Source organism: Coloeus monedula, assembly GCF_965178545.1.
Source record: "Coloeus monedula genome assembly, chromosome: 12".
In the NCBI taxonomy this organism is placed as follows: domain Eukaryota; kingdom Metazoa; phylum Chordata; class Aves; order Passeriformes; family Corvidae; genus Coloeus; species Coloeus monedula.
The window spans coordinates 17,466,292-17,491,888 of record NC_138792.1 but is presented as its reverse complement, the minus strand read 5'-3'; the positions used below and the strand labels follow the sequence as shown (position 1 = coordinate 17,491,888).

The following is a 25,597-nucleotide window of genomic DNA, read 5'->3' as shown; positions in this document are numbered from 1 at the left end:
AACCTGTTTTTCTGCAATTCTTTCTGGCATGGAAGGGCTTTTCTGTATTTCTCTGCCTCATTGACTCTCCATCTCATTTAAAAATCTTTGCTGAAAATACATCTTTTTCCCCTTGCATGACCCTCATAATTTTTATCTCTCTCTGCTGTTATTTTAGTATGTAATTTTACTTTTAAACTAGCTGATGGCCCTTCATTGGAGAAGGGGCAATCAATAAATTATGTGCTGATTGTGTATATTCTTCATCATATTTTTGTATTTCATTGTCCAGACCATAACAGTTGATGCATATTTTTGTTGTACTTTTTCACCTTCTTTTGAGTGTCATTATTCTTGGCTTTTAATAATTGAAAGAAAATTCGGTTCTTTTCCATTATGAAAAAGAGAGAATGAAGGAATGAATCTCTACCTGCTAAATATCATTTATATCAGTAAATGGCCTCGCTGAGGAAACACAAGCTTGAGCAAACTCAACAAGGGTTGAGCAAAGAAAGTGAATGGTTTTCCTGAATAATTTTCAGTTCATCTCACTAAATGATCCAACCAACAGCTTTTTGAGGTACTAAACTTCAATGAAAAACTCACCAAGAACTTCTGAAATACTTCTTTGTGTGATAACAAACTGTTTTGAGGGGAATGTCTGTAACAGCTCTAACGAGAAGTTTGTGAGACTCACCTTGATCCTTTTCAAAAGATGTCATGGGGAACTTTGCAACTTTTTTACAGTTTATCATTAATAGCAAATTTGCAGGAGTGAGGTTTAGAGACAGAAGATCCCACCTGTGGTAAATCTGGTCATTTCTGGCACACAGAGGTGTGGGTATGGGTGCAGGTAATTTGAGCATAAATAACGTCATCCTTTGCTCTCAGATATAGACAGATATTTCTTGTGGATTGGTTCTGTGGTCTCATTACATGCTAATTAAGGAAAAAAAACGATAGGACTGAGCAAGTTCTGGTAATTTAGATAGTTTTTTGCCCATGAAATTCCATCTTTAGCTTCTTTGGCAGCAGCTGTATTGCTTCAAAAAGATGATTGTAACACTTACCATTAAAAAAGTCTGTCTTCCTGCTGTTCTATGGGGTTTTAAAAATTAATTTAATATTAAATATCTGCCTAAAGTAGCACCACCCATGTGTGAGTTGCTTTCCCAGCTTTCAGGAATGGTTGGTGCTGGCACTTCATGCTGTTACTGGATAACTAAATTGGAATATGTAAAAAAGCAGGAACATATTCTTAGGTCATCTCAAAGCATGAATCCAGTCTCATAAAGATTTTCATTATGGTGTGAGGGATGGGATGTGCATCTTACTCATTTGCTCACACAGACCCTTGCTGCTGACCCATTCATCAAATGCACCAGTCCAGGCCAGGAGGAATGATCTTTCCAAGAAAGATAAAGAGCAGAAATCTCCAATGAAAGACATTGTTCTTTGTACCAGTTCACCTCATCTGCCATCACCTGTAATTGAGATTATCCAGCTTCTCATCTGCCCCTGTACCAAGGTGCTGTGTGGGGAAAAAGGGGTAAAGAGGAGCCAGAGAGTTTATAAAACAAAATTAGGGAAATTCCATGTCCTGAGTGTTTCATGTGGTGTTAAGACAATGCTGGAATATTATTTGGAAGCCTTTCAGTTATTTCAGTTTAATAATAATTGAAAAAAAGAGCAAGCAGTAACACATTGTTGGCAAAAGAATGTCAGCCAGCCAGAAACAAAGAGAGACTACCTTGCACTCTGAAAATGCTGATTGCACTTTCTGTGAAGCCAACAGCAAAAATATGCTTGTTTTGTTTCTTGCTTTTGGTAAACAACTTAATTAATTAATCTCTCATTGGCTAATGCTGTGCCTGCAGCGTTGCAGATGAATGTGTTCACGTTCAGCTATCACAGCTTCCAAAACTCGGAAGCTGACACTCAATTTTGTAAATGTAACCCAGCAAGAAGTTATGATGTCTTTTCAAACTCCTCAGCAAATTAAAAGGGCAGTTCTTATAGCAATAAACATTATTTACTAACTTGTAAATACCCTCAGCAGTGAATTGTTCTGTGAAACGTGTCAGTATCCGGAGTCCCTCCAGCAGTGCCAGGTGAGTTGGAACCCAAGAACCTGTGTCACTCTGATTGGGCCAGGAATCTTTGCCATGAAGGGCCCCTGCTTCAAAGATTACATTCCTGGTGAAACAGCAATTTGCTTATTACAGTTTGGAAATACAGTTGGTCCCTCTGCTGGAATTCCAATAGAATTTGGTAAGGAGTATCTCAGGAGTGAGCTGGGTGCTGCCTTGTCTGTGCAGATGAGGTTTGCAGGAGATGTGCAGAATTCCTGAGCTCTGCTCTGCTTTGTTAGGATTTCTTACTTGGTTACTGATTTCAAGGTACCTGACAACTTTTATTGCTTGTTTCCTTTTTAAAAGTGTTGACATTATCCTGATAAGGTAGGTTTCATTCCTCTCTAGGAGAGCATGGGTAAGCAAGGAAAGAGAACCAAGTTGCTGTTACTGCAGCTGTGCTGTTCTCAAAACGTAGTGCAAACTATCCCAAAGGGTCTTCAGCTTGGTAATAATACAGTTTTGCAAATTCCTAAAAGTGGATAGCCAAAATATTTATTTTAATGGGTATTTTTATGAAACTAGACAGCATTATTACTGCCACAGATTAAAGACCTATAATGTGACTTTAATACTGTTATTAGATGTTAATGTCTTAGGAAAGCACTTTGAAGATGAAATAGTTCTCATTTACTTTTCCCCATAATTAATCCTAATGTGTCAGGGGACAGCACATCTTTGCATCTTTGCCTTCTGTTTGGTTTGGCCAAATAGAAGAGAAAAGATGTAAAACAGTCACCTGTGAACGAGTGCAACTGAAAGTTGCAACTAAATCCACTAAAAATCCAGGTGTGCAGATCTCCCTCTTAATTTTCTGTTTTTGCTGCGTAAAACAAGAACTGGCAGTAGGTTATCCAGTTTCCAGGATTTCTGGTGGGAATTATTCGTAATAGATTTGTTATTTCTGCAGTTTAAAATACCATTTCATCACATCATTGGTGATGTTTTGCTCATCATATTACGAGTTCTTTCAGGAAGGGAAAAATAACTCATTTCCTGCTGGGAGTTTGTTTTCTGCACTTAAAACTGGAGACTAAATATTTTTGCTCAAGGACAAAAATATTTAATCATCTGGACAAAAGCAAAGCAGTGAGGTCTTCAGTAAATGTGTCTGCCCTTGCCTGTCTGCAGGGTCTGGGCAGCAGCAGCCAGACTGGGGTGGGAACACTGTGCCCCTCCAGGGCTGGGCTTTAGTCCTGCTGCACCTTCCTGTGCTCCTGTTTTTCACTGGGAAATTTCCATGGTTAAAAAGAAAACAAAGGAAAACTTCGCAGTGATCATTTTTGGTCTCTGGCTGTTATTTTTTAAAAGGTGCAGTTATTGATGTCTCCATACCAGATGGTGTGATCCCATGATGCCTCTTATAAAATGTGATATATAAGCAGATACCTCAATAGTTCAGTGTTGGTAATATAAATCAGTCTTATGATATCCTCCACAGGCTGGTCTTTTTATATTCCTACTAAGGACCAAATTAATCAAGCACTATTTTGTTTAATTTTTGCTTTATAGTCTTCTGGTTTTTATTTGGTAGAAGTTAATATTTATCCATAAATACATTCTTGTTTTTTCATAAATTCCTTTTCTTGCACAGAACCAGACACAAAAGATTATAAAGAATTTATTTATTTCGTTGTTTAAGAAGCAAAATAGTTTGAAACTTGAGCCTACAAGCAGAACAATTGGAAGACTGAAGATACAACTTCGTTTACCATACATCTAAATTACTTGTATAGCATTCTGCTAATTGATTTAATTATAAATTTTTCCCGTCATTCAGCACATTTCTAATATACCATATAAAGAAGCTTTCTGATTCCTTGTTTCTTTGGAAATGCCAGTAACCAAAAATTCCATAGTTTAATCTCTACATAGATAAACTTACATCTTCTTTGGGAAATGTGTAAAAAGCAAGATGCAGATTTGTGCTGCTGGACAGTGAAATGGATGAGACCTGCTTTAGTGATGCCTAAATGTGCTGTATCATTAATGTTGTAGGGTTTTGTATCCTTCAAGGGATATGCAGAATAGCAAACGTTCAGCTGCTAAAACAAAAGAAGTTTTTACTGAACTTTCATGAGCTTAATGTCACAAGGGTAGAGAAGTGAAAATATTCCTGGCTTCAGGAAGAATCAAAAATTTCCAGTGTCTGGAGAAATATAACTGAGGAGAAGCAGGAATTCCACATTGGGTGTTTGTTGATCAGCAAACTGTAGAGAGTGAAAGCATATATACTTCCTTATGTATATTATAAATATTTAAAAATCCCAAACCCTCTCCATGCAGGGCGTATAGCAGCCTCTCTCAAATTGACACTTAAGATAATATCCAGCTTGCTTCCATGGCTTCCATCCTTGTTTTCTGTCCTTGAAAACAAGGTATTTTAACACTGATGAACATCTTTTCTGTGTTGGTGTAAAAACAAGTTCTCTTCTTCGAGTTTTATTATTTTTCTGTCAATTACTAATCCTTCTGGTTTAAGGCAGGGATTTTTAAGCATCAGGTTTGCAGTAGTGTGGATCAGTAGTGCCTGTCACTTGAAGCTGGGCGGGATCTGAAGGCTGAGGGTATAATATTTTCGGTGACAGTGAGCTGAGGTGCTGAGGAACAAGCCAGGTTTATTGGTGGTGCGAGGGGAGGTCCTGCCAGTAAGTTTAGTGAATAAAGGGAGGTGCATATTTGTAATATTTGAGAGTGACATAGCTAAAATATTGCTGGGAGCAGGTGTTCTGTGCCTGGGAGGGTCAGAGCTCAGCTGGGTGGGGTTTCTGGACTGCAGAGGTCCTCAGTGCCCAGGTGGGCTCAGCAAATCACTTACTGCCTCAGCAGCAGAAATGTGCTACAGAAAGTAATAAATAACAGAAAAAGGTGTAATAGGCCATGTCCTTCTAAAACAAAAGAGGGGAAAGTTTGAGATATTTTCCCTTTTTAAGAAATAAAGCATATAAAGAAGGAAAGAACCAATTGCTTGGTGTGGTTAAATTTGTGGCTGGAGAGCAAATGGCCGAGGTGTCTTTGGGCTGGGTTTTAAGTGGCCCTGGAGAAAGGTATTGAGAGAAGTGTGTGGGGAATCACCTCTTCCTTCCCTACTTTACTTTTAGGGCTTATGGTCAGGTGTATCTCCTTTAATGGTGATAAATACCTGGCTTTGTGTCTTAGGAAATAGCTGCTTATCAGCTCCTTATCACTGCTATAATACAGTGATAGAATAATTTGAAAGTAAGAGCAGGAAGTTCTTCCCTTTATATGATTTCTGTAGAGTTTCTGAGGCCATGCAGTATTTTTTATTGTAATATAGTTCATGGTGCAAATCATTAATTTTCATCAAAACTCTAAAAAGGCAGTTTTGAACCCCGGGTTTGGGGCATTTCCTGCCATCAGTGATTTTTGTCAGGGCTCATGGAATTCCTTTGGAAAGTTTGACTGTGTAGCCTACTAAGTGGTTTAGAGGTTTCTGCAGTTCTTCTGGTGGCTAATGATAATTAATTTTTTCTAACAATAGTAATGATTTAAGCATATTGCTTTAATGAGTGTTATCTCATCTTTTTCCTTAATTAAGCAAGTTGTCTTCAGTTAGCAAACACCATTATTGCTGACAGATTTGAAAGTAATAGTTTGTAGATTGTAATCCATTCCTCTCTTACTCCTGTTTAGATTACAAGTGTGGATGTCCCCAAGAACTGTGAAATAATTTGGGAGAAGGATCCGATCTGGGCTCTTGGTTAGAGACACAGTTGCATGTTTTAATAGAATAATTCCAATACCTTTTCTCAGTGCTCTGCACTTTCCCCTGGAATTTCTTGCTAGAAGTACCAGTGTCCTGATTTTACAGCACCAGTGGATTGTAGTTCTTAAATCTGCCTAAGGTTAGGAAAATATATTCTTAAAATTGTTTGTATACATCTGGCCTTAACAGTGGTATTTAGACTTGACCTGACGTCATTCCAGTAAGAAAAAAATCTGGCCAAATACTTCAGATGTTTTTCCAAATGTTAGTACTTGTTAAAGTCTTACCAAACTAGTGAAACCTTCAACCAATTCTTTTTAGTCATGATATGACCTAAAGTTGAAGTATTTTGTAAAAGCTAAACAATGCCAAATGCATTTGGCTGAGATCAAAAACCAAATCTATTTGTTCTCTTTCATCTTCAGTGTTCCATTTCCTAGGAGGGTGACCTTAGTCAAACATCTATTAAAGTTAGCTTTTGATCTTACTCCCTTTACAAAAAAAAAAAAAAAAAAAAAAAGGGAAAAAAGTCAATCTTTAGAATTTTCTTCCAGAGACAATCACAGTATTGTGTTTTAATGTTCCAGTAGCGTGTGAGTAAATAGGATTCTCTGATGTATGTGATAGAGCAGTGGCTAAATGGGACAATCATTTTTGTGTCAGAGACAAGAATCAAAAGGAGCATTCTTCAGAAGCTGTTAACTGGAAAAACCCCCCCAGGTCAGTGGAAACATGTTAACTGGTCAATGTGCTGCATTTTTGGGTCCTTTGATGAAAATGCCCTGTAATTTGATAACAGGTAGCTGTTCATTTGTAATACAATTTTCTCTTCACCAGTCAAAGCTGCCTAGTGATTAATCTGTAAAGAGGTTAATTTTCTTCTCAAGTATGAGCACTTTGGTGGCTTTTTGAAAGAAATAAGGACAAATTATTTATTTCCTGAAGAGAATATAAATAAGTTTCTCGGTCTTCTGTAAGTTCCTTCACGTTAGGGGAGTCTGTCTCATATCCATCCTGAGCCCAGGGGAAGTGAGTAGGTTTTAATACATAAATTTTAAATACATACCAGTTCCTAAAAATACACAGGGGAATAAAATTCCAGTTAGGATTTGTGTTTAACATACTGAGCTGCTCAGATACTAATTGATAAATGTCTATTAGATCTACTCTTGCCAATGTCGTGCTACTGTTAGGGAAATGTCAGTTAAAGGATATAGTAGATAAATACTGAAAAGATTTATTTAAAAGAAATATCTATAGAAGAAGCAGAATTTGTCTTTTTAATGAACTTCAAAATTGGCATGTTTTGCATGTTATGCTTGTAAAATCAGAGTTAAATGCTTACAGGGAGCTAAGTGCTTAGAGGGAATACTATCTAGATAACTATAATAATATATAATACTGAACTTAGCAATGTGGGAAAGGCCTTAAAGTACATTTAAACCTCTCAGCTCTAAACAGATAGCTGCAAAAAAGTACAGTATTAATACTGAGAAGTAGTTGAGGACTGCAGAGTACAATAATTGTAAAAGGAATTCTTGAAGTGGTTAGTTATATAATGTAGAATACTGGAAAAGCAGGATGAATAGATACCTGCAGTATTTTTCTGAATTGGATAAAAATATCTCAGTACATCTCGGCCATCGTTTATATTAAATGCAGTTTTATTTTTAAAGTAAATTTATTTAATTTCAGTTTTAAAATCTATTTTAAAATCTGAACATACTTTGACTACTGACATAATTGCACAAAACCTGAGCTAAAAATGTTTGTTGCCATAGTTCTGGAAGAAATGAAACTGCTATACTGGTGCAAACTCGGGAGTAAAGACCAGTAGAGTTCATATGTAAAGATTTGCAAGGGCAAAGAGAATATTTGCATAATTTTAGATTACTCAGTGTTTCAATTCAGTAACTAAATTATTCCTCTCCTCCTCGAGCCTGCATTTGGCTTGGAGGCTGCAAGTTAATTCAGCTTGACCAATGAGTAGAGACACATCCTTTAAGATTTTAAAAATGGTGTAGTTCATCTTCTAAGTGTTATTTTTATTCAGCACCTGGAACAAGAAAATAAGCTTCCAGTCAGTGTCTTAGCTTTGAAAAATGTTCTTTACCTTGCACAGCGTAAAATGGAAATAGCTATTCTGGCATAACTTCATAAACAAAGGTGATATTAACCTATTGGGACTAAATTACTTGTCTGCCATGTTATTTGTGCAAGTAAATGTGCATGAATAAGCTTCAGCAAAGCTGTAGGAAAGTAACTGAAAAACAGAGAGATCAGAATGATCAGAGGTAAAAAAATGCTTAAGAAAAGAAGGTAAAGGTACCCACTCCTCCATAATCACATTCCTCACACTCTGGCTGTGGGATCAATAGTCATTCATTTATGCCTCAGAGGAAAATAGGGCTCTTTTGTTTCTTTACCTGTGGTCTGAACATTCCCTGAAGTTAAACCTGGTTTCTGCAGCCTGTGAGCAGCCTCCTCATTTTCCCTGTGTGGTTTTGGGACTGCACATATCCATCACCTCCTCACAGAGGTGCCCAGAGCGCCAGCTCAGCTCTGGGGAGGCGTCTGGGCAGCTCCTGCCACAGGAATTTGCTGTGCAAGTCGGAGCATTGCATGGAAGCTTGTCCTTCCTCAGGCCCTTTGGATTGTCCAGACCCTGCTGGAACTGAAAGGAACTCATCCAGAATATCTCATTTCCTTCTTCCAGAGGAGAACCATGCGGTTCATACCCTGAGTGCCGGGGCACCACGGGGTCCTTCTTAGCACAACCAGCCCTGGTGGGAGGGACTTGATGGCAAAAGCTGCTTCCTGAGCACTGTGTGAAGATCAGGCTGTGACTGCCTTGGAGGAATGTGGTTTTCCACTCCCTCGAATGAAAAACAGAGCAGAAACCCAACAGGTTTTGCTAAGCCAAAAGTGTATAAAGAGCTCATCATGTGGCAGTAGGTGGAGTCCTCATTTGAAGAGGTAGATGTCCCTGGTCCCCCAAGTGTTACTTTATTTTGCATTGAACAATTAATGGAGTATTCATTTGGGAGTTGGCTATTCAAGAAAATTACATTTGTGCACTACATTCTACGTCTTTTGTCCGACTGCAGTAATTGTAAACGAGGTAGGTTGTGCTTGAAGCTGGAGATCCCCTAATGCCATTCCCAAATATTTTTCACTGTGAATAAGTTGTGGGTTTTCAAATGATCTCAAAGCACTAATATTTTGCTTTAATTCAGTAGCCAGAATTGCAAAGGGGTTGTAGGTCTCAGAAGAATATTCCAGGAATTTCTGTTCCTAAGTGATGCTGCTTTCAAACTTGAATCTTTTGAGGTTGTGTTAATTAAATGTCATTTGGAGAGGAGTGTCTGGGCTCTCTCTTTTCACTGCTTAGGTTTTTGTGCTTCAAATAAGAATAATTTTTTTGTGGGTTTTATGAACTGGCCACAGATTTCTCAGCCTTAAGTAACTAAGAGCTGTGTGTGTGATCAGAGCATTCCATTTCTGTTCTGGCAGGGTCTTGAAAATGGCTTTTGTGGAAGCAGCAGCATGTAGGGGATGATTCTACAAATATGCAAACCACACCTTAATAATCCAGTCTCTGCCAGCAGTGCTGATCCTGGCAGTGTGGTGAGGTTTTTTGTGAAATACTGGAGCATGATGAGTTTATGGAACTCACTATTCACTTAAAATCCTCGAAATGCAGCATTTTAAACTGGTGGATTGAGACGGCTGGGATGTAGCTGCCATGTGTCATCTGATACAAAACAAATATTTTTGTATGGTATTTTCCAGCCACAAGTAGGAAATAGCTTGAAATCACTCACAAAGATATCCTTATTCTCAGAAGACCTTCCAGCCCAATTAATTTTACAAACTCAAGAGATTTGTGCCAACTTCAGATAAGCTTTCAGACTTTTTGGTACTTCGCTGAAAGGACTTCCAAAAACTTTGGCAATTTCCATGTCATTACTGCTTATGGAGAAGTGCTTGAAACCCACAGAAATTGACGTAATGGGAAAGGAATAAATGTGGAGAAAAAAGAAACAGCAGCAAATTCTGATTTCAGATGGCAGCACGTGCAGACTTCTGTGATTATAGTGAAGTAACAGAATGTGGGTGATGAATATGAGCACTGTTAGGTTTAATACACTGATAACATAACCTTAGGTTCCCAGGAACCCAAGAATATTCTAAAATGGATAAGAAAGTCCTGCAGGCAGAAGCAAATGCTGATGGTAACCCCCACTTCTTTCCTGTGACTTCTGAATGTTTAGCACTTTGGAGTTAATATTTTTTTCTGTAAATGGAATTTATTTTGTGTTGCTCTCAGGGAGGTAATTTAACATGCTTCTGGTTTAGTTTTTAATTTTTCAAGTCCTTATCTCATAGAATTGCAATCTTCACTCCGTGACAGCATTATGAAAGCATAAGCAGATAGTTTGAGAGTTTGGGTGATTATGAGCATTAGTTTAACTTGTCTTATCCTTAGTAAAATCAGAGTCCTTGTGCATGAATCTGTCACTTCTTGATGTTTGAAAACGCTGCTTAAATACACCCCATATTGTAAGTTTCCATTTTGTGTCGAAAAGTTTCAATGACACATCTAAAACTGCATCAGATCTGCACTGAAGAATGTAAAAGTTATCAAGGGACTGTGATTTTTTCAGTGCTAATTCAATGGCTGCTGTGTCTGGCATGTGCTTCCATCTCCTGAAACCTGTACATCCAAAGTGGGGTGGTCAGTCAATCAAATACACAGAAGAAGGTAAAGGTCACAGTAGTGCAGAATACTAAAAGTATTACGCATTACAGCCTTGACAAATCATTCTCATGACATAGATTGTAAAGAAGAGCAGAAAATGTCACAAAATTAATCCATTCTCACGAGACCCGCTGTAAGAATGAAGGAAAGAAAGTAATGTAACCCTCTCAGTGCTTTTTGAACTTCTGATTTTCCCGTTTCCCTCCAACAGGGGAAGCTGCAGTTTAGTTTGACGTGAGATGCAGGTGGCCTTTTTGGGAAGGAAATCAACTGTAAAATGCACAGCTGGGTTTTGCTGTGCATCAGCTTGAACAGGAGTGCTCATCTTACAGATCTAGGTACATATCTGGGATTAAAATTTCTGTGTACTTCAAACTGAGACCCTGGGGTCTAGACAGGAAATCTCAGAGCTCTTGGGTTGTCGTCTCCTCATGTGGATGGCGGATGTGAAATGCCTCAAGTACTTGAAGGAAGATGTTCACATTAAAAATGTTTCCAGTCTTTCAGATGGATGTCAGGGAGGATAAGATCAGGACAGAGGTTATGAGTGGGGTGGGAAGCTTAAATAATAGAGACAGACATGGGATGAAAGTATCTGGAACTCTCCTCATGTTTAAAGTGGACACCCAGATTTGTGAGAATCAGGACTTTTGCTACTGTCCAAATATGTGTGAAATTAGAGTGACAACCTGTTGCTTCTGTAACTTGTTCCACAGAGTGGCAGGGATGTTCTGATGTTTGGGGGTTTTAATCTTGTTTATGCTCATGTGAATTTTTGCATGAAATTGTATTTTAAAGTAAGGTGAGCAAGCACAGTGTGTTAAACAGAAATTACCAGGATTGCAAAATCAAGCCATCAGAAACATTTGTGCAACACTAATTCTGATCCCTCGAGCATTTGGCAAAGTCTTTAAATTACATTATCAGTGTTTTCCCCAGCATCACTGCCTGGGTGATGATAGAGCATCCCTTGACCTGTGTGGGAACTGAGGTTGTGGGATGAAGAGACCTGCCTGTGAGTCTGTCCCTCTCCAGCAGCTGCAGAAGGGGAAGTTACCTAGGGAATATTTAGGGACTGCACAAGAGCAGAGAATCAAGTCCCTCAAGAAAAGACTGTGGTGTTTTCAAGCTGACTGGAGCTTCTTTGTGAAAGATTAATTTCTCACAATTCCTGACATATATGAGTAATATTCGTTTGGATTTTTTCCCCCTCAGTAGGACTCTTTTGCCATAGTATAATGTTTTTTTGACATTTTAAAGTGGTGGTATTTAAAAATGTTAGGCCACTCCAGATTTTGAAGTATTGTCTGAAATGTTTTGGTAAGGATCATCTTCCGTAGTTTCTCAACTTTGCTTCACTCAATGTGGTTAGAGAATCCAAGAATCTCAGACTGGTTTGGGTTGGAAGAGACCTTAAAGGTCATCTCATTCCACCCCCTGCCATGGGTAGGGACACCTTCCACTATCCCAGGTTGCTCCAAGCCCTGTTCAGATAAAGCAAGGAGTCTTTATTTCCTCTTTTGCCTTGATCATGCAGTTTGATAAATACAGAAATTCAAATTTTCTACTCTAAAAATCAATACTTGCTGTCATTTGGAGTGTTCTCCTGTTGCAAAATGGGAAAGAATGTATTTGTGAAATATGGTTGTAATATCAGAACAACTGGCTGCGTGTAGGAACAGCTGAAAGAAGCTCCAGCGTTGTGATGCATTTCTTGGCTGCATTTCAGCTGGGCACTGTCAGATGGATGTCCTGGATTTCAGCCGGGGCTCCAAGTGCCCTCCCAGTCCTGGGGTGATGCTCCCACAGCCCAGCCCACGACAGAGTTCTCGCCAAAATCCATCCCCTGCCTGCAGTGCCCAGTTACTCACCAGTTACTCACCAGTTACTCACCGAGTTCCATCCTTGGGGCTCTCAGACAATTCACATTGATGGATTATTGTGACCATTCCCACGTGGTAGCCAGGGTACCTTTGCAGAGCCATTGAAAACTTGACATGTGCTAGAGCTGAACCTTCCTACATTTCTGGTTGAGTCAGTTCACAAACATGAAAAACATCTGCAGTAACAAGACTTTCGAGTTTGGACCCGTCTCCAAACTGCTTTAAGACTCTGGGCATTTTACTGCTCTTACCAGGAGTTTGGTTTCACTGTCCTTTGTGTAGTAGCTGAGTTTTACCTCCCTGTTTATCACTAAGCAAGAGTGATTCATTTCAGCTGCAGAGAAGCCTTTACTATCTAGCGTCATTTTAAATTAATTAATAAAATTTTGCAGGCATTCTGAAAATGTAAAGTATATTATATGTATTTACTTATTAATTTTAATTAAAGTGAGCATATCCTTTTCAGTCTTGGAAAGCCTAATTTGTCAAAGGTTTCAGGATTGTTTTCACTGTTTGCAATATGGTCTCTCATACTAACATTTCATAGTACCAGATATTCCATCATTGCTGTTTCAGCACAGCATGCTTGACCCTTAGCAGCTCTGAATGCAAATAATAAACAAGCCAATGCACAATGCTTGACTGTTACACTGAAATAATATGGCACAGCTAAACTAGGTTTCATTTTTCCTTTTGAATATTATTAATTGCAATGTGTTGACTGTTAATTTAATTAAATGTTTTGTTTTAATATAAAACCATTTTTCAGTTCACTGACTCACCATTGCATTTAATTAATTGCAAACCTCAGGATTTGATTACTCATAGTTCTCCTTTAGTTAATTTACTTGTTCACAGTTTTGACAGAAAAGCTTTCAAACTAATATGAGGGAGGGGCACAGTCTGACTAATCAGGAAACTGGAAAAAAAAAAGCTGTAGCTAGAGTATGAGATTAGCAGATACTCAGGGTCACCTGAAAAGCTCGGAGCCCTTGTATTCACCATCAAAATCCAATTTCCAGTGACTGGACATTGGTTATACGTGGAGGGGTCACTCACACCCAAGACACCCGTGGTACCTCAGTGCAGGAATGTAGCTGAGTTTTGGATTCTTACCCAAACACCAGAAAATACTTGCTAAAGAGTAAATTGTGATGTTACTGGAGGCAAGGGACACTGTCCCCTTGTCCCCTGGTGCTTGGGGTGGTTCAGCACTGCCCTGTGATGGGAGACTGCAAACAACCTGGGGCTGTGATCTTTGGGCCATGCAGTGAAAATGCTGCTTCTTTTGAAATAACTCCTGAGACTTCACAGAGGAATAACCTTCAGTAGTCTTCTTGTCTGGGTAGGGGACATGTGAGTATACAATTAACCACTGACCTAGTGGGGTGCGGACAAGGGCTGGAGAAGCCTCTCTGGCACTCACAGGTACCTCAGGTGCCGTGGCTGTAGGAGCAGAGGACATGCTCAGGGGGTGCAGGAGCAGCCAAGGCTCCCAGGATGTGGGGCTCTGTTCCATCTCCAGCACCCCAAGCACTGGGATCTCCCAGAGCGGTGCTGTGCCCTGTGCAGTCAGCTGAGAACAGTCCTGATTTGGATCCAGACTCTTCATCTGAAAACTCTTTGGTTCTTAGGCCTGGCCTGTCTGTCCAGAACACAGTTGCAGAATTTTCCTTCAGTGCAACCTGTGCATGAAGTGTGTGGTTTGTGTGTCCTCGAAGGGTTATTTTGGTTATTTCAGGGCTAAATCCCTGTGCTGTGCAGCAGAGTTCTGCAGACTCCCAGAGGGAAGCTGCAGTGTCCTGACAAAACTGGGCTCACAGAAAGCATGTTACAGATGGCAGCTGCTGTTCTGCCATGCACACCATGGTGCAGGAGTTCCTGAGCAGTTGGGATCGGGCTCCTGTGCACGGAACACGGCTCTCAGATTCCATTGTCTGTCTGAGAGATCCCACTAGGAGCTGCTCCCTGCCAGCCCAGGTAACTGGGGATGCTGGAGCAGCACCAGCCCTGTCAGCCACGTGGCTGTGGACAGCCTTGCCAGGAAACCATCCTGTCTGTGCTGAGACAACTCCTGTGGTGTTGTGAAGGATGTCCGTGTTTGACAACAAACGTGCACAGTTTATTTCCTGGGGGGTTCCCTGACTGGTCACAGCTGGCAGAAGGTAACTTAAGGAAGGAAAATTTAAAGTGTAAATGGACAGGAAAAACCAGAAGCTTTGAAGTATGTAATCCAGCATGTGGGTTTCCCGAGTGATTCTTTTTTTTCGGGGGAAGTAGAGGGATAGATGTATACATTACAGCAGTGTCCGGGACATTTTTCAAAGTGAGGTGCTCTAAGTGAGATTCTACTGCTGATAATGATTCATCCAAGAGGATGGAAATGATTCTTCAGTTCTTTGTAGATCCTTAGCTAAGTCAGTTGAGGAATAGCCCTCTTTGCCACAGCCAGTCTGAGCTGAGTCAGTTGTAGAAAGGAGTTTTATTAATAGTTAAATTAAGTAATAGCTCCAGTAACGTTAACCATGGTGGTACCTTAACTGAAGATTATGCCAATGCTGCCCGTTTTCTGCCATCATTTCAATCAGCAGCACTCCCTTACTGCTGAACCCATTTGCTTTAGCCTCAGTTTTATTACCTCTCAGAAATGCTGAAGGATTAGTACGTTGTTTTTAAACTGCCTCAGACAGATCCTGTGACTTTTAGTTCAAGTAAGAAATTACATAGGGAAGTGAACGGCAGAATAAAGGCTTTGCTGACACTGAGCTGAGGGACAATCTCAGCTGTATCTTCAGGCTTGTGCCTGGCTCTGCAGGACCTTGGTGCTTTCTGCACTAGGGCTCTCTTTTACTCTTGAAACTTTCGCTGCTCAAGTGGAGTGACTTTGGTGTGGCAGATGGCACAGCACAGTTTCTGATACATCACTGTTTCTTGGCTGCTGTCCTTATGGCAGCTGTGTCTGGTTAGGGAGCTCAGAAACGCCTGACAATAATTACCTTTAATTTCTGCAGGCGGCATTGTGGTGATTTGGGGACTGTGTTTATTATTTTCTGTTTGTTCCGTGGTACCTTTCTGCCTTCATTACACTTCTGGTGCAACTGTTCAGTAGAAGGTTATTTTTCCTTTTTTTTTTTTAAATACAGCGCCCTGGACAATTTTTTCTCTTGTCTTTTCTCTGAATATTTTGCTAAAGATCTGAATTTATTTTCCATTCCCTACTTATCTCCTTATAAATAGTTTCTTTACTGTTTTGCATGTTTAATTAAATTTCATTTCTTCCAATCTGTATCAAGAACCTGTATAAATACTGACCCTGATGAAAACACTGGAATATTAGTTTATCTTTACACCCCAGGTACATACAAATGATAAAATGTTAGAATAAAAAACTCCGTGTTCAGACACTGTATTTTTGTAACCATTAAAATGAATGTGAATTCTTTGCAAATGGATTAAAAATATAAAGTGAAAAGGTGCTTGGAAATCTTGAAAACAGTCAGTTCCTCAGAACTGTGATGATGCTTAGTTTTTTTTAACTTCCTGAAAATAATGTAAAATACACTCAAAAAGCAATCCCATTTCCTTTCCCAAAGAAAAAAAAAGTGAGAAGTTTGCAGACTATTTCATCTTCTCCAGAAAGTGTGTGGAGAGTTTTATCATTGAAGATGTATTCTGTGATGGATTAAGTGAGAGTGTGTGAGATAAAAACTGGAGTTTAAACATCAGGATTTTATATCTGCTTGATAAAAAACCTGTAGCATTTGTAAAAGAACTTTAAAGGGTGTTGGAAAAAAATTACAGTGTAGTGGTCTTCCGTATGAAGTGAGGGCTGTGTTAAATACCCTAAAAGACAAAATTATTGATGATGATCAGAATATCTTTGCTGAACTTGATGAAATTGCTGTATCCATGTGTGATAAAGGTGTCCCTCTCCATGCAGCTGGAGACTGGATTGCTTCCTTTCTTAAGTCTGACTAAAATAATGAGAAGCCCATTAGAGGAGCAGCAGAGCTAATCTGAATGTCAAATTTGTAGCAGCTTTTAGAAGAGTGTTGTAATTTATGGATGGGGTGTGAAAATTATTAGTTCCCTTTAATCAGTGTCTGAATCTGTCAGTAAGCAATACTTTCCAGAAGCAGATCATTTAATTCTGGTTTGATGTATGATACCTGCATGGGTTGGTAGAACATGCACTACCACCAAAAAAGTCTTGGGTTTTAATAAATGTAATTCAGTGATTTTGTGGAAGTAGGTAGCAAATAATAAAAGCAAGTTCTGCTGTTCTGGGGGGAAGAATAAACCCATTTAATCCCTGAGTGAATAAACAATTGTACCTGTGGAGATATTTTTGGCTATGTGGCAATATCTCTTGGACTTTCCTGCAAGAACTTCAGATTATTTTCAGTCACATCTTGCCCAGAGTAAAAGTAACTTGGTACTGTCTGGAAGACAGTCTGATTCTTTGTTTACTGACCAAGTTAAAGTCATAAAACTTAAAAACTTTGCACTTATGAAAAAAAGGTACTGGGAATCTAAATAATAATAAAAAAATCATGATAATTCTGGTAACCTGTAGCCTGATGTTGCTCTGCTTCTTCTCTTTTACTACTGGAAATTAATTGGGTTTTAGCAATTTGAAAATCCTCTACCAATACCCCCCTTAATTCTGTGAATTTCTGCTGGTCTTAATGGTCTCTTAAAAGTGGGATTGATTCTGTGATTATCCATATTGTGTTTTTCTACACATTTCCAATGTAATATTTTGCAGTAACAGTAATATTAATCCAAACCAACAGATTCCCAAAAGGACAAAACAATATTTGGATGCATAATAGAACAATAAATGCTGTACTGTTACATGTTAATTGGCTTTCAACTGTTGAAATTAAGGAATACTATATCTTACTCTGTGTGTGGAAATTTTGTTGCAGCTAAATAAGTCAAGCAGAAAGTGATCAAAGTGACAAGGTGATCAAAGTGACGGGAAATTATATTTTAAAGTATAATCAAAAGGGATACCATTAAATAAATACTGCTTTATGCTATACTTGTTAAAAAGAAAAACAAACATGAAGGATTTATTATTTTTTAAAATTCTTAGAATGGTGTAGGATAGCATTACTTAACTGGACTAAGAATGGGCATTGAATTTTTGTGACTTATTCTTACTGAAAAGGAATGTTCTGTTCATACTTGCAGTGCCACATTGTATAATATGACACTGCATATTCCTTATTTATATTTTTCCAGGTCTGACAGCAGCTGCCATGGCAGAGGCTATGAAGCTACAGAAAATGAAACTTATGGCCATGAACAGCCTTCATGGAAGTGGGAGTCAAAATGGAACCGAGTCAGAAAATGAAGAGCTCAATTCTAATGCAGGTAAGGGATGCTGTGCCCCTGAGCTGCCCTGGAGCTCTCAACACCTGGGTCTCAAATTCTCGGGCTCTTGTATTTTGTAAGCTTTGCTCTACCAGTGCTAACTCTCCTCCATATTCCTCCAGTTTTCCCCCAACAGCTCCCTTCACTAATTCTTTGAAAAATACAGGTGAAGGATCATCTTCTTTAGGGTTGGATACAGACCTATTAAGGTGCCCCCTAAATACATCTGGAGTAACAAAGGATTGCTCTGCTGGCAGTAACACTGTCTAGAGTTGTCCAGTAAATGATGGAAAGTTTCCAAAAGGTCAGGTTGTTGGAATTCCTGAGTTCCACAGGTCACTGGAGAAAGGTAAGGTAGGGAATGCTCCAGCACCAAGCTTATGGCTCTTCTGCATTTGGTTCTTTCCTTGAAAGGACATTTGCAAAGCACAGCTATGAAGGGGAGTCGTGATAATCCTTGGCTGTGGCTGGAGTCACCTTCGACAGGAGACATTCAGTCTGTGCTATACAAGCATTAATATAAGTTAGAACTGAGCTCCCCAAGTCCCAGCTCCTCAAGAATAGGGTTCAAAGGTGAAGTCAAAATGGATCCTTTGGGGAGGAAATCTCTGTTTATTCCGATGTCCTTCCAGGTGAATAGATTTTTACTTGGACAGTGTAGAGAGCCTGGAACAAGACAGATCCATTTTGTCTCTGATACCTGTTAAAATAAGGGCAGTTCCCCTTGGCCTCACTTTTTACTGAATCCTAGAATGCACTTTTATCCTTTGGAAACACATTTTGTTTGTTTCCATTACCAATTTGAGAAGGGAGGGACAGTGTGATCCCCGTGGATCCCCGCTCTCCCATCGGCATTGCTGCGTCTCCGAAGGCAAAGCCTGGCTGGTGGATGCTGCATATGCATCCTACCATCAAAATGGTAATTTATTAGACCAATAAAGCAGCAGCTGGGAGGTCTTAGACTCATTTTCTAAAGGAATAACTTTGAATTCATGACAAATTATGCACAAAGCAGTCTTTCCAAAAGTGGTATTGCCTTTTGCTAATTTTGTGTACTCATCTGTATTTGAAGAAATCTGGCTTCTAACTCATGCATTAAACCTTTCCCCAGCTTCCTGTTCTGTAGGATATGTATTTCTTATTCACCTCTCAGATCCTAATCAATTAGTGCACGTTGAATTCAGAAAAAAAAGCACTGAAAAAGCCTATTTAGTGGTTGTAACTCAAATAGTTTGTATACATTTCAGAATGAAATCTGAAGGTTCACTGAATGCTAAGAAAAAGGACTGAAGACAGAATTACTATGAAAGAGCAAGGAAGCTTCATACAGAAAAGATGTAGGGTTGGTATGGGGGTTTTAAAAGCTGCTGTACTAAAGTTTCATTTGAATGCTCATGGTTTTGTGTGTTACCTGATAGGGCAAAATTTGTGTACTTTATGTGGGGAGAATCTACATTAATGTGATTATTTTAGGTACTACATGGAACAAGAAGTTTTTTAGGGGACTGTCACACCAGCCTTTGGGCAGAGCATCAAGTGTGTGCACTTTACCAGGGGAGTTCTCTGTGGTTTAGCAATTCAGCGAGTTCTACAGCCAACTCAATACCAATTCAAATACTTGGAAAAATTCCCACTGACTTTAGGTACAGTGGGATCCAAGAATAAAAGTATGGTGGCAGTTCCATAAAGATGTTTTTTCAGTTCTTTCCCCTTTTCACTGCCTGATGCAATAAAATTGCCAGGAGCAAATTTTCTGGCTCAAGTGCCAGTGTTGCTTGCAGGCAGAGCAGTAAGTCCTTATCAGACAGAACTAACACTATTCCTATTAAGAATCACAATTTCCTCTCCTTCCAGTATGTGCAATGTGAGCATTGGGATAATTTTTGTAACGTGGATTCCTCCTTTATTAGTGGGTCAAATTACAAAGATTTACATTGAGCAGGATGTTTCAGAAAGGAAAACCTCCATGAAAGGAGTGAGAAGTTGGCTGTGCATTTCACCAAATAAAATAACTGAAGAATTACCAAACACTCACTACAGAAAACTCCTTGATGTGGCATGAAGAGAGTGGGAATTTTGTTTAGAAGTTAATACAGACGTTGTAACTTTGATCTGCTGTGAAGGGAACACCAGGATAATTCCGTGTGCATGAAACTTTCACCAACTGTTTGCTTTGCTCTAGACTTACAGTTTAAATGACTATTAAAAATAAAATGGGGATGTGAAATGAGGAAGCAAATTGAATTTTGAATTTTTTTTTGCTAAGAAGAGGTGGAAAGGAACAGAGGAAAGGAGTCAGAAGCCTCGTAAGTGAGGAAAACGTTTTATTTTAGGAGAGAGACCTACAGTTTCTTTGATTTGAGGTTGTGTTTAATAGCTTCTGTAATGGCTGCAACATGACACTGCATCTAGATTTCAGCATGAATAACAACCTGTTCGTGTTTCATTTAGCTCCAAATGAGAAATTCTGAGTTTTATTGTTTTAGGAAATTAGTCTGTGTACTATTGCTCCTGGAACTTTATAATTAATCACTAAAGGTTATGGCTGTGGAGAGTTTGTGGGAAATAGATGTCTGAATGATTATAATTGTGGCTGTCAAATCAGAAATATGATTGTACAGAGCCGAGGACCTTTTGCTTCCTTTGATTTTTTTTTACTTCTTACTGTAACAAAGACTCGAAGGGTTGCAGTTTTACTTCAAACAATTAAGTTGGGTTTTTACCTCAGTATTACACATTGACTTCCTACAATGCCACTAAATATTTCACTTTTGGATATGTGCCTTCCTGCTCATCCCACAGTCTGATAGATGAGTGGAATACTCTCTTTTTGCTGTTGTTTATTTTAAATTAAAAATGTAATTGAGCAGTATTAAGTCCTGAAGGTTTATTGCCAGATTTTTTTGCAAGTGTGTCATTATACACAGGCCATTAGTATAATAAAAAAAAGTGTTGAGGATGTCTTGGCATATTCATTTCAATCCCCATCTGTATCTGTTGAAGTATGAAATAATTTTGGGTTTGCTTCTTTTTGATGCCTAGCCTGTCACTTCTATAGTTTCTTCCTCTGTGCATCATTATGATGATGGAAACTTCTAAGAATTCTCTCTCTGAAGCCAGAATTTGTCCTGTCAGTTTAAAATTTGAACTCTAACTCAATTTAACATGATCACTGACTAATTACTCAGATATTATATTGTCCTCCAGCAAATCGCAGGTGTGGAATTGAATCTTACAAGTATGTCTAAGGAAGTGGGGAATAAATGTGGCACTTCTTTTCCTGCTTCTAGTCCAGCTGGTGTGCTTTTGCCACCAGGTCCTAACTGCCTCCTTTTCATGAAGTCACAATAATCTCAGTAGTGGTGGAGTTTGGTACTGGAATATTCTAAATAACTCATTAAAAACAAATGCTATAAGAGTTAATACTGAAGATATAGGGGAAAAAAATTCCCCCAAAAGTTCAGTTTGCAGATATTTTTTAATTGAAGTAATGCTTTAGTTCACAGTGCTGTGAAGAATGCTGTTACGCATTTGAACATTGATGTCCTCCTTCCACTCTCTCTGCAGAAGAGAAAGAGATTTTTTTGCACCTTCCTACTCATCATATGAAGTGTTGAAGCAAAGCTTCTCTGGCAGTTGAAAATCTCCTCTTTAATCTGGCACTGGAGGCTCTCTGGCCCCCCAGCCCAGCTGACCTGTTCCTTGGGCCTTAGTGTCCCTCTCCATCTTCTGGTAGGACTGGGGCAGGAAGGTTGAATTTGGAGAACCACGCAGTTGGGGACAAAGGTGTGTGGATGTGGGAGAAATCCATCCCTCTGGAGTCTGAAATACCCGGTGGCCATAAATCTTCTGTGATCCTGTTCCTCCTTTTTGGCTCCTCCAGGTGGGTCCCTGGAGAGGAGACCTTTTGCTGGTGGCACTTGAGGGTTGCCAGGAGTGACTGTGGCCTTTCCTATTCCCCTTGGGAGGTGAGGAAGAAGGTCTGGAGCGAGCAGCTGGCAGCTGACTCCTGCTCACTCCCAGCCCAGCCACGTAGCCAGATTTGTTGTTCTGTAGAAATAAGGTAAATAGAACAAAAGCTCCCTGGTTGCACAGAAGTGTTTACAAAGATGAGCTCCTTCATCATTGTGCAATGCTAAAATGCTAAAATCAGGCGAGGTGTGTTCTGGAAATTAGCATGTCATTGCTTAGGGAGATTTGGAATTTATTTGAAATCAGAGCTTTTATTTTTAATGGCATGGCAGCAGGTAATTTGTACAAGTGTAGGATAGATTGTAAAATAGAGAGTGGGTAATGCTACCTGGACGTCCCTCAAGCTGCCTGAGCAAGGAAGGATCAGTGCATGGCAGTCGTGACAGGAGCTGTGTGTGCAGAACCTCAGAGCAAAGAATAAAGCAGGTATTTCCTTCTGGTGGCTTTTGGAGTTAGCATGCATGATTTAATAAATGTGTTTTGCTTTCCCAGGAGAGATATCAAACAGTACTAAGTGTTTCAGTGGTATTTCCTTAGGAAGTCAAAATGTTATTCTGTATGTAGAGTCTTGTTGCTTAATTTCCAGACAAGGAGCTAAGTTAGGCAGAAAAGAAAGGAAAAACACCCAAGCTTTTGGCATATGAGGATCAGAGAAAAAGCTCTTCATAGGAAAAGAAAGTGTTATCTTTTTATCCTTCTTTCCCTTCAGTACCTGCCATGCAGTTTTCTCACAAATGCAAACATCCTTCACAATCTGTTTAAAAAACCACAAATACATCACTCGGAGGAATATTTAAGGAACCATCAGGAGGGAAAAAACTCATTGGTTTAATGGAATGCTGTCAAGGAAAATCAGCATCACAAACGACACAGGGGCAGAATTGATACTTTTGCACTGACATGTTAAAAGAAAATCCCATGCATTATTTAGAAAACCCAGAAATCTGTCAGCTGTATGATTGCCGAGTTAGCAGAAGCAGGAGGATGCTGCTCAAGTTGAAAAGAAACGCGTAGGCACAGATCCATATTGTAACCTTTCATGTTCTCCACCCACCATGAATACCCAGCTATTACACGGTCAGCATTTTTTAGTTTTTCTCTTTTAAAATTTTCAAGTGCTTGAAAAGTCAAAAGAGGTAGGTCTTTTCTTCTAAAAAGCAGGATGCCAAGGCTGTTATTTTATTGTAAGAATGTAAAAATGACAGGACCAGAGAACAGTTTTTTTTAATCCTCGAGTACCATGTAGATTTCATGAAGTCATTTTTCCTGTTGTTAAGGCAAATGTGTTTTTGTTACTTGAGCAGAGAATTACAAATTTTCTTAAATAGTTATGAATTTTCTTAAACTGTCCTTTGGCCAGGAGGGATGTGTGCAGTCTTGAAGCAAGAGAGAATTTTAACATGTTTTGAGTTGTGTGCTGTCTCATCCAAAAACTAGACTTGACTCCAGCCCGAGCAGACACATTAAAACATTTTATCCTAAAAATTGGGACTTCTGTGCTGTTTTTGTAGGCAGTACCTGTGCTGGTGATGGTGAGGGTGAGGATGGGAAGGTGAGGAGGCACAGAGGGGATGTTTGGCCCCTGTTGCGGGGACAGGATCTGCACAGGGAGGGTTTGGCCCAGGGACACCACCCCCAAAGGAGATTCAGGGAGCGGCGACACTCAGTGGATTTCAGGATGTGCTTCCATACATTGCCTTGGAGGTGTGGTTTCGTGGAACTTTGTTGAACCCACGTGGAAGTGATGGTGAGGAAGTTTATTTAAGCTTTTTCAGTGAAAGTGGAGTGAAGGAACTCAAACATTCTCATAACATGGGGGCTTTGAAAAGCTTTCCCCACTGCTGCTTGTCAGAAAACGTCTGTGGTTGGGGAATGACACGAGCAGAGAATTCCCTATGGATGATGTAAATGAGGCCTCCCTGGGGCCAGGCACTGATAATCCTGGAGGAAGAGGCTGATGTGCCATTTTATTTTAAAATAACAACTCCTCAAGCATTAGCCAGGAAGCAAAATGCTGTTTGTTTGGGTCAGTTGTACCTTGTTGGCACCGTGCTGTTTTCTGTCCTGTTCCTTCCTAATGGGATACTCTCAGTTATCCCAAGAACACAGTCTCCATGTGGGAAGCTTGGAAATAAGATGCAGGTATCTATTTTGTTGGCAAATTGTGGTTTTTTGGAGAGTGAGTGTCAGTGGATATTTTGTGCTGTGTTACCCCAGCACTGGGCAGGGTTTAGCAGCAAGAATTTTTGGAGGCTTTAGTGAACCCCAGTTTCAGTGAAGTGCAAAAGTGAATTTTTTATCTGCAAACTTTTTTGAGGTCCCATTTTAGGTACATTCTTAAGCAGTTACCTATTGAATGCATCTGAATAATTTCACTGTATTTTTTAAAGTATTCATTTAAATACAAACATAAATACTTTGTAGTAAATGTAAATGATTCACACATAAATGTTGATACATCAGCTAATATTTACATATTTGGGTTGACTGACACCCAACTGTGAGAAATGGGAAGTAGCTCTGGCTTTAGTTTTAAAACTAATAAAGGAAATGTAACTCCAGACAAGCTTTTAAAATGAAATTCTCTGTGCTCTTCTCTGTAACTCTGAGGCATCTTTCTCTGTGAGAGGAATTCTCTTTCAGGTTTTTGATGCTTATCTTACACATGATGAAATTAACAGTGTTTATATAGCATCATGAGCTAATGTAAACTGGTTTAAAGAACAAGCAAATTTTGGTTTTATCTTATATTGGCCTCTTTTTAGAAAAGTTGTTATTAACTCTTGAAGCTCTGGCTTGTGCGAATGCTTTTTGAGTGGGAAATTCTCAAGGGTATATTTTAAATGGATTCATGACTATTAGATATTAGATACTGTTAAGTGTTTACAAATGGAGAATATATATACTTGTAAGTTTATATTTCAGCAGTTAAGCATCTCACACAATCTGTTTCCTCATTACATTTTGGTTGTTATCTTATTCAAAGTCAAAGAACTGTTGTTCCTTTTTATCCAGAGCATAAAGTAATTGTTTGGGGTTTTTTTAAATAAAGACAGAATTCCTTGCAATGATTTCTAACTTTTGCTGGAACAAATTTAATACAGAAAATCAAGATTCATATCTATTAAAAAGCCCTGCCTAACACCAAATCAGATACCTCTGGGTGCACACGGCGTGATCATAAACAACCTCTCCAGATTCTTGCCATATCTGCTATCAGAACTAAGTGCAGCAAAAGATAAACTAATGACAAAATGCAAATGGTATGGCTAAACGGAGGAGAATTGAGAGCTTTCACAGGTCTGTCACCTTTCAGATCCTTTACAAATTTATAGTCTCAGAGTGCAGAGGTCTGAATCTTCAAAGCTTGAAAAACAGAGGTGCAGCATGAACTAATCTTCATTTTTTCCCCTATCTTCTTACAGCAGCACTAATGGAAATGTATTTTGTTTAATGACTCTGAAATCCTGTTTGTAATTAGATGTGGGAATTGGTCTTACTTTGTAACAGATGATACTGGAATAATAATATGAGAGATGCTACGCTGAGACCCCTATCCTCCTAAATCTATATCATTTTTCATTTTATTGACAGGAAATGTGTTCCTGGAACAAAGAGATTGATTTTAAAGAGTGGAAAAATAATGTCTAGTAAAAACTCAAATAAAAACATTTTAGTATTACTTTTAAGTGTATCACAAGAGTATGTTAACCCTTCAGATGTATTTTTAATTTTAGTAAACAATCTTGTTATAATTGTT

At 39.1% G+C, this 25,597-nt stretch overlaps 1 protein-coding gene across 2 annotated transcripts in view; it reads left to right on the top strand.

Moving 5' to 3' along the window:
- The window catches only part of DACH2 (dachshund family transcription factor 2), a gene marked incomplete at its 5' end in the record, with an annotated part of 249,617 nt that overhangs the window by 146,255 nt on the left and 77,765 nt on the right, over positions 1–25,597 (top strand). For both annotated transcript variants that reach the window (XM_082289744.1, XM_082289745.1), the window contains one exon: positions 17,734–17,865. In XM_082289744.1, coding sequence (XP_082145870.1) covers positions 17,734–17,865 — 132 coding nt within the window. The remainder of the gene's footprint in view (positions 1–17,733; positions 17,866–25,597) is intronic.